This window comes from Morus notabilis, unplaced genomic scaffold (assembly GCF_000414095.1).
Source record: "Morus notabilis unplaced genomic scaffold, ASM41409v2 Scaffold605, whole genome shotgun sequence".
NCBI classification, from domain to species: Eukaryota; Viridiplantae; Streptophyta; class Magnoliopsida; order Rosales; family Moraceae; genus Morus; species Morus notabilis.
The window spans coordinates 146,845-156,154 of NW_010363898.1; the positions used below are offsets into that span (position 1 = coordinate 146,845).

The 9,310-nt window shown below is 35.1% G+C and overlaps 1 protein-coding gene across 1 annotated transcript; it reads left to right on the plus strand.

The window, feature by feature from the left end:
• The first annotated feature begins 1,534 nt into the window (after positions 1-1,534).
• LOC21393343 (DUF21 domain-containing protein At4g14240) lies at positions 1,535-6,268 on the plus strand. The gene is made up of 13 exons (XM_024170132.1): positions 1,535-1,991; positions 2,078-2,154; positions 2,300-2,383; positions 2,484-2,597; positions 3,188-3,271; positions 3,418-3,489; positions 4,044-4,111; positions 4,363-4,450; positions 4,572-4,645; positions 4,733-5,111; positions 5,204-5,250; positions 5,347-5,428; positions 5,578-6,268. Exons 1-13 carry the CDS (start codon positions 1,757-1,759, stop codon positions 5,689-5,691), a joined length of 1,518 nt encoding a protein of 505 aa, XP_024025900.1. The 5' UTR covers positions 1,535-1,756; the 3' UTR covers positions 5,692-6,268.
• Positions 6,269-9,310: the final 3,042 nt, after the last annotated feature.

The window sequence follows — 9,310 nt, forward strand, 5'->3', positions numbered from 1 at the left end:
AAATTTTGAACTACAATCCAACCACAACTTATCAGATAAATTAGAAAATACAAAAGATGCTAACAAGTGGGCTTCATAGCTAAATGGATATTAATCAGAAAAAAACTAAACGGCTCCGCGGAGCTGTTCGGTTCCTCACTCACAAGGGGTAGCCCTAGGCCATTGGGGGGCTTGCCCCTTGTGAGTGTGGGGCCCACCCCTTGTGACTACGGAGCCGCAGTTTCGTAAAGCTATATAGTATCTATTAATTAAAAATAAAAAGTAAATTTAGGCTCATACATTCTAAATTCTAAAGTAATATTTGTCTTTTTTTTTTTTAGGCAAATTTGCATAATAAGTCCTAAAATTTTGGGCTCTTTGATATGTGGGTTATCAGTTTTGAATTATTGATTTCTGAGTTAGGATTGTTATTAAATCTTTTTTTTTTTTTCAAACTCAAGTCAAATTCACTAAAATTTTTTGGCACTTAAGTCGCCAGTTTTGTGTTTTATATTTTATTACTTTGAAATGAAAGGATACTTGGTGTGTGTATATATATGTGTGTGTGTGTGTTTTTTTGGCAATTTTATGGTGGGGCAGACGTTTTTGCTTTATTATTATGTACTGCTATTTTAACCGTTGAGTTATTTTAACTGCTATTTTAATTGTGGATTTAACTTTTTAATAGTATGATTTGTGAGTGTTAACGTTAAAAATTTAAAGTGCACAATAATAAAATTGTTTCCAGTCATAGATGACGTTTGGTTCATGGATTAGAATCATAAGATTAAAACTATTTTCGATTTACATATATTTTTTGTGAGAGAAAACGTTGTAACGAACCATAAACCATGATTCAAATCATGGTATGAATCCTCTAACCAAACGTCCCCTAAATTTAGACTATTGAAAAGTTAATCTAACATCAAAATAACAACACCTACTGATAGAGTAAAAGTGTAGTTCTTACCATAACTTTTGCCTTATTTTTTTATTTTAAAGAATTTGTTATAGTTTTGTTTAAAGTAAATGAAAATTTCAACACGTAAATTAAAAAATTATTGTATTTATTTTTTAAAAATAAAGATAAATGATGTTAAAAGCACCCATTATAGTCTCAATTTTTTTTATATCAATTGATATATTATGATTTATCACCGATAAACTGATAAACCATTAATTTCTTAATAGTTATTATTGATCAATCAATAAATTTATTAATTAAAATTGAGTAATCACATAAATGGATGATCAACTACTAAACACATGTTTATTTTATGTACTCAAACTCAAATCATTGATTCTACTACATTGTTTTTTTTATAAAAAAATTTAAATTTCAAACATCAAATCAAAAATTATGATTTAAGTATACATTTTAACATATTATAAATCAATCAATAATACACCATTAAATAAATTAATAATAAATAAGAGTATCAATAATTTACCATAAATAAACAGTCATTCCCAAATTTTACACACACAAAAATCCAAAAAAAAGCTCAATAAAGTCCATTTTTTGCCAAATCCCATCGTTGTTTTACATCTAAATTCTAGAATCGATTAATCAAGTGTAAATTGACAAGAGTTTGGGACTTATTGCATAAATTTCCCAAACATAAGAAACGAGTTTGTTATTTGTTTTGTTTTTGTTTTTCTCCCTTTCCCCGAAATACGTTTCAGTGGACACAGACATATATAGAGAGAGACGGAACAGAGATCCATAGCCATTGAAGAAGAAGAAGAAGAAGATTGAATTCGACAAATCGCAGAAATGCATGTGATAAATGCAGTGATGGCGACTTGGTTTCTAACTCGGAACCCGGTCCTGCAATCGGAGGCCATACCATTCGGATCGATATGGTGGTTCGTCTACGCCGGAATTTCTTGCTTTTTGGTCCTCTTCGCCGGAATCATGTCCGGCCTAACCCTGGGCCTCATGTCCCTCGGCCTCGTCGAGCTCGAGATTCTCCAGCGCAGCGGAACTCCATCGGAGAAGAAACAAGCAGGTTTTTTCACGCTTCTCTGTTCTTCCGATAATGAATAATTTCCGATCAAGATTTTGATTGAATAGTTTGATTTTGCATTTTCTTAGCCGCGATTCTTCCGGTGGTTCAGAAGCAGCATCAGCTTCTGGTGACGTTGCTTCTGTGCAATGCTGCCGCCATGGAAGTGAGTATTTTGACCAGTTTCATTTGGATTCCAATTTGTATTAGGAATCGTAATTAATCGTTGATTATTGTTTACGGATTGAGGTTTAATGCGTTATTAACTGACAATGATCCACTTTTTGATTATGCGAAATCGCAATCTGCAGGCTCTTCCTATATACTTGGACAAATTGTTCAATCAGTACGTGGCTATTATTCTCTCTGTCACTTTTGTTCTGTTTTTTGGAGAGGTATTTATGTTGATCCCTAATTTTCATGATTTAACACTTATAGCTTTATTTGAACTTCAAATCAGAATATTCTGATGGGAAATGTCGTTTATTTGCTTAGGTTATTCCGCAATCTATATGCACAAGATATGGACTTGCTGTTGGTGCCAACTTTGTTTGTCTTGTGCGGGTTTTGATGATAATTTGCTACCCAATTGCTTATCCAATTGGAAAGGTATAATTTTGGATGGAAATTTATGCTTATAATTTTAGTTTGTGTGCTATAGATTTTTAAATTTGGTTGATTATATTTGCTTAACCATGCTTGCTTTTTTCTCTTTGTTATGTACTCAGAGAATGAATTTTGATATTCTTTTACCCCTGTAAAATTGTATTGTCTGAATTCTGAATTCTATAGTTTGGTTTTACAATCTAGGGTGGAAAGTTATATACTTCCAAAAATTATTTTACGCGCTGGAAATTTTTCATATTTATTGATTATATAACTGCTGAGTAATGCTTGATTTTTCTTTTTGTTATGTAGTGAAAGAATGTATTTGATTAGTTCTATAGACTCGTATAATTGTTTTTTTCTTTTTGTTATGTAGTGAAAGAATGTATTTGATGAGTTCTATAGACTCGTATAATTGTACTCTCTGAATTATATGGTTTGGTCATAAAACGCAAAAAAAGAGACGTAGAGACAAAATGGGAGCAAATGACAGGTGAAGCAAAAGTTCTGAACCTGGTTGCAGGAATGATAGGATATTGCTAATGACATCGATTTACTAGCTAGTAATTGATATTGAGATTTATAAATTGCAGATTCTGGATTGGGTACTGGGACATAATGAAGCTTTGTTCAGGCGAGCTCAGTTGAAAGTTCTTGTCTCCATACACGGCCAGGAGGTAAGTAAAGCTATTCGGGATTTATATGCTTAAACCACTATATGTGTGTGTGTGTGTGTGTGTGTATATTTATATATGTATGAATATATATAAAATCAAATTTTCTTGGTTTTATTTCCGACCATCCTTTTTCTTGTCATGTATAGGCCGGCAAGGGAGGTGAACTTACACATGACGAGACGACCATTATTAGTGGAGCCCTGGATTTAACTGAAAAAGTAAGCTTTTAGTAAAAGAATCTTTTTTCTTCTAGATATTTATCTCCCTGTATTAGCATGTCAATGTGGAGCTTTCAGTAAATACTGCCCGTTATTTAATTAAAAAAAAAAAAAAAAAGGGGGTACTGCTGAATATGAAATTTTCCTCGACCCCTTCTAAGTCACTCTTCCTCTAGCAAATGCTCATTCGTGCATGATGCATATATTTTTAAGCTGTTTGAACTTTGTTTACGTTGAAGAAGCACATAAAAGTTTCACTCTTACTGTACTTTCCTCTTCCGTTTCACCTTTAATTTACTTTATCCTTTTCCCTTTCTTTCTCAAGGTTTTTATTTCAATACTACGTACTTGTGGTTTAATATAATGGAATCACGAACGTTTTCTATCTTAAATGGATACTCAACTAGAATTGGTTAAAACTTTATATTCAATCTGAAGTTATCATTCTTAAGATCACGTTTTGCTCTGTTATTAAAATTGAAGTATTTGGTGTTATGCGTGCTAAGTATCTAACATTTTCTTTTCCTGAAAAAAAAAAAAAAAAAAAAAAAAAGACAGCTGAGGAGGCTATGACACCTATTGAGTCAACCTTTTCCCTAGACGTGAATTCAAAGTTGGACTGGTAAGTTTGACATTGTTCTAGTGTGCGTGTAGTATCAAGGTGGGGGGGTTTATGTGTGTTCCTTTTTTTTTTTTTTTTTAAGATACTCAGTTTATTTTAATTGCAGTATTTGGATGCGTTAGGAATAGAATCATATGATCACTCAGCATCTTCCTCAAAGTTGCTAGTGTATTCTTAGCAGAAGTTTGTGGAAAGGGAAAAAAAGATATTTTTTTAACTTTGTTCTGCCATTTCTTTTTTCAATATCTCAGGGAAGCAATGGGAAAAATTCTTGCTCGGGGTCATAGTCGAGTTCCTGTCTATTCTGGGAACCCAAAGAACGTTATTGGGCTTCTTCTGGTGGGTGCTAGAGCACGAATGTTTGCAAGTGTTTATGTGCCATATTCATTTTAAGTGAATTAACGATGATCACTTTGTTTCTTCTCTTCTTTTCAACCCCATCAGTTCTGTTTTTTGTTAGGTAAAAAGTCTTCTTACCGTACGACCTGAAACAGAGACTCCAGTCAGTGCCGTTTCTATTCGGAGAATACCGCGGTGTGCTTTTATATCTTTGTAATCCTATCTCTTTATTTTACGTTTAGTGCAGAGTATCAAGTGTTTGTGTTTCATTTCGATTCCCAGAGTTCCTGCAGATATGCCACTGTATGATATACTGAATGAGTTTCAGAAGGGCAGCAGTCACATGGCAGCTGTGGTAAAGACTAAAGGGAAAAGCAAGGCTCTTCCAGCAATTGAGGGAGAGAAAGCTGAAGACGAAAACAAAGCTACTAGTGGGGAGTCTCAACTCACTACTCCTTTGCTAACCAAGCAGGATGAGAAGGCAGACAGTGTCGTTGTTGACATTGACAGAGCTTCAAAGCCTAGTAGTTTGAAGAGAGAACCTTCCTTTCCACGTAACGATGCATCGGCCAATGGTTTGCCCCGTTTGTCGGAGGACATTGAAGATGGCGAGGTCATTGGTATCATTACCCTGGAAGATGTGTTTGAGGAACTTCTGCAGGTAATTACGGCTTGTTGACATCTCTCTCTGTTCATCAAAATTCTTGTACTCGCAGTGGTTAATAAAACCGATTGTTTGTTCAACCAATACAGGAAGAAATTGTGGACGAAACGGATGAATTTGTCGATGTCCATAAAAGGTGACCTGTAGTTAAAACTCTACAAAAGTTCTAAGTTGCTATTGTTTGACACAGGAGAATATATTATATTTTTTCCCTCCAAATCCATTATTGCAGAATACGCGTGGCTGCAGCTGCAGCTGCTTCATCAATGGCACGGGCTCCATCAATTCGGAGGTTAACAGCCCAAAAGGGACCTGTAAGTGCTCACTGATGAAATAAGCTCGGAATGAACCTTAAAAGATGAAGTTTAGTTTTAGACTGATTCTAACTTGAATTATCGCTGATTTGTTTTAATGATTGAAGCTTGCTTACAAGTTTTTGTCATCTATTGTTATGATCTACTAGGGTGGCCAAACTAAGCAAGGACATACCCCGAAGAAATCGTCTGAGGACGTTTTGAACTCCGCAAAGTTGCAAGGGACATCCACTGAACCTCTTCTTGGGAAGATGGATAATTAGGCGACACACTTATATTTAGGATACCCAGATTCTTGTCCTATGATGTAAAGGAAAGTCGCTCATTTCTATTAGAGAAAGAGAGAGAACTGCGTTCAATCTAATGTTGTTTTGATGAGCTATGATGTATGGTTTCCTTGTATTTTAAACTCTGTATTGGTTAGATAAGTATGTTTTGGTTTGAGCGAAAAACACTAGCAAAAATGTTCTGCTTAGGGGGCATATGAAATCCCCAAGAGGAGTCCTTTATTAAAAAAAAAAAAAAAAAAAAGAGGGAGTCTTGTAATATTGGGTTGTGAATAATCTTTGTTTTCAAAGATTTTGCAGTATTAGGATAATTATTGTACGAGTCCTTCTGGAACAGTTAAATCAAGTAGCTAAGAATCAACTTGGAAATTTCCTATTTCATCAATTCGCAATTTGATGATATAAAGCTCCAAAATAATGGTTGAGCTTTTTTTGTTTTGCTTTTTTTCCCCATGGATTTCCGTAGCAGAGAGAGAGAGAGAGAGCTGAGATGTGCCACTTTTTTGGAATAGCTGAGATGTGCCTCTTTTTGGAATTGAAGCCAAGTATAGCACATTGTTAATAAACAAACTAAAAAACTGGATTTTGTTCCAGCAAAAAAAAAAAAAAAAAAAAAAGGGAAAAAAAAAACTAGATCGTTTAACTTACACAGTTTCTGACTAATGACTCTTCACCACATACAAGTTGTATACAAAAGTATCCCATATTGATCCAAAATTGCTGCATAGTACTTCTCCCAACTATTACTACCCCAATATATACATTATACACAAAACCAACTTGGGACTCCTCTTTTCTTACCCATCAAAGTCGATCATCCCAGCTCAAAAGAATCACAGTGCACCTCCACATGATATAGAACCGCGTTCTTTGTTCCTTAACGAGCCTCGAAAACTTTTGCCAAGATCCGAGCTTCGGGACCCTATTGGAGGAAAAGTCAGCCGTCATGATCATCACTTGCAAAAAAAAAAAAAAAAAAAGAAAAAAGGTGGGGGAAAAAAGAAAAGTTATGTGATCAAGAGATAGACAGATAGATACTTGGGAAAACTTTGGTTGAAATGGCTAGCTTATATAGACAAGAGGGTAGGCGACTGGAGGGCGGAACGGAACGACAGGTGTCGGGCGCGGACAGGGCTCGGATGAGAGGGTCCATGGTATTATACAAGATGACAAACACCAGCCAAATCACCTGGAAAATGACTAGTTGTAGCTTCCTTATCATGAAATGGAGGCCAACCCTGTCTTGTGATCTCTATTATTGGCTTGTAACTTGTCCCACTTCTCTGTTTAAGATAGCCAAGGAAACTGTTTCTATGGGGAGATTGATTCCTTTTAAGATGTTTCTCGGCACGTAGAGTTTAGAAGTTGGAAAAGAGCAATGGGGGAGAGAAACACATGTGTAAGGCTTTTCACACATAATTGAAGTACTTTGGTTTCATACTGTTTTCACCATTAATTATTTGGTTTCAAAACATTAGTTTTAACGTAGAATTTTCGGGCAATTGTATCAATAGTTGTTTTTGGTAACAGTATGGGAGAGAGAATTCAAGTGGGCAGATTTTTGTTTTATCTGAATTTGATCAAACAAAGTAAAAAGACATTGTCTACTGATATATGATATATCCCAGATTAGTGATTAGTCAAAAAGTAAGATCACAACTTACAAGAATAGGCCAAAAAACCATAGTGTAAAAATCATTTTGTTTTTTGACTAAACTCTTTATCATCCTGTGCCATTGAACTTTATATTGTAACAATAATCTTTTCCGTTTTACGTTAGTTATTAAATTTTTTTAATAAATAATAATAAAGAGAACTTTATCTGCATAAAACTTAGCAAACTTTTACTCCATTTGATCATGCACAAAGAGTTATACTGTACTCAAAAGGACAACTAGTAAATTGTACCCTAAGATCTAGTGAAGTAATAGGCGTCTTCAACAGGAGAAAAGAAATGACAAGTTATAAAAGTGAGTAATATAAAGCTGATACTGCCAAAGCTAGCTTCCCCACATACACACAAAACATGCAGATATGGGAAAACCTTCTTCCCCCACACAAGCATGGAAATCAAGATTCTTGGGTATTTTCTTTTATATTCAAAACATTTTTTTACACATGCACAATTATACTTTGTATATTAAATTGCGAGAGAGAGAGAGAGCATATATATGAAAATATACATATTTCTTATAGTATTCTTGGGGATGGTTACAACTTACAAAAACAAAACCAGCTAGCTCAGTAAAAGAAAAGAGCAGATCAAAGTCTACTTAGTAAGGAAATCAGATGGCTTTTCAAACAAAACAGAAGATCATAAAATCCCGGTTATGCTTCTAGGAGTACTTGTGCCAACCAAGAAGCATAGAGATGCACACCCTTATGATATAAATCTTGGCTCTCTGCTGCCTCACCATTCTCTTCCATTTAGCAAATCTCTCAGCCATGTTTCTCATTATAAGCAATCGAATAGCTCCTTAAACCGCGGTCTTTTGCTAGAACTAAGCTCAAAATTGTTGTTGGCTTTGGATGATCGAATTGTTGAAGATGTATTTAGGCTTGTTCTTGCAAGATTACCATACTTATATCCGCATATGGCCTTTCAATAGGCCTAGCCAAAGGGTCCACTTGCACATACAAAATACATCCGTGCCACGTGCCCTTTCTTCATCTAAATTTCAACTTAACCATCTTTATCAGTTAGTATTTTTGCCTGCCATTGGCCATTGTCGTTTGCGCTAAGTAAAGCGGAGTTTTAAGTACAAAAGATGGACCTAATCTAATCTTCTATGGGGGCAACCCCACATCATATTATCCTGTTTTTGGCCAGATTTGTTCTTCTTTATTTAGTTAACGCGGAAAACAACCGAGCTAAGAGAGACTCACGTGGCATGAAACTTAAATTCAACTATATATAAAGATATTACAAATATGTGCATACACATTTTTTGAATTTATGGCTGCCATGTTTGGCTCTGAAAAGTAGAGATTGTGATATGAGAAGGGTACAAATTAGTTCCCACTCAACGTGTCTAATCATGTCTCATTGCCATGTAAAAGATTGACAAAGAAAAAGGCTCATACCTTATCCCTAAGCATAAGAATCAAGGATAAGATAATACATAGCAGTGTAAATCAAGCTATTGTGGAGCCATTGAGATTAATCCACTGGTATGATCCAGCTAAGGTGGGGCCATGAAAAAGTGACCAGGATAAGTTGTGGCCCCACAAGAAAAAGGCTTGGTCTAGATCAAGTGGGGGTCATATAGGAGAGGCATGGAAGGGGGTGTTTGAAGCGTTGGAGACACAGTTAAGAGTGTTGTGCTTTTTGCTGAACTTTGAAGATTGGAAGAAAAGAAAAAAAAACAAAAAAAAAAAAAAGAGAAAAAGGGAAAACTCCAAGCTTGGTGGGGAAAGACTTTTCTTTAGTTTGCGTTTTGTTTGTGTCTTTGGGAAGTGGTACAATAATGAGGGGGATTGAAGTGGATATATCTATTGATCTGCAGTTTTTGATGTGACTAACTGAGACACCACAAGCACAACATTCCCTCTAGAAGAAGCATCATGGAAGTAGCTATATTATATATATATATAT

Bases quoted from the DNA above. Each gene is read 5' to 3' on its own strand.
- LOC21393343 (XM_024170132.1), top strand. From the start codon at position 1,757: ATGCATGTGATAAATGCAGTGATGGCGACTTGGTTTCTAACTCGGAAC. The intron at 1,992-2,077 runs GTTTTTTCACGC...GCATTTTCTTAG, and splicing joins ATCGGAGAAGAAACAAGCAG to CCGCGATTCTTCCGGTGGTT. The intron at 5,112-5,203 runs GTAATTACGGCT...CAACCAATACAG, and splicing joins TGTTTGAGGAACTTCTGCAG to GAAGAAATTGTGGACGAAAC.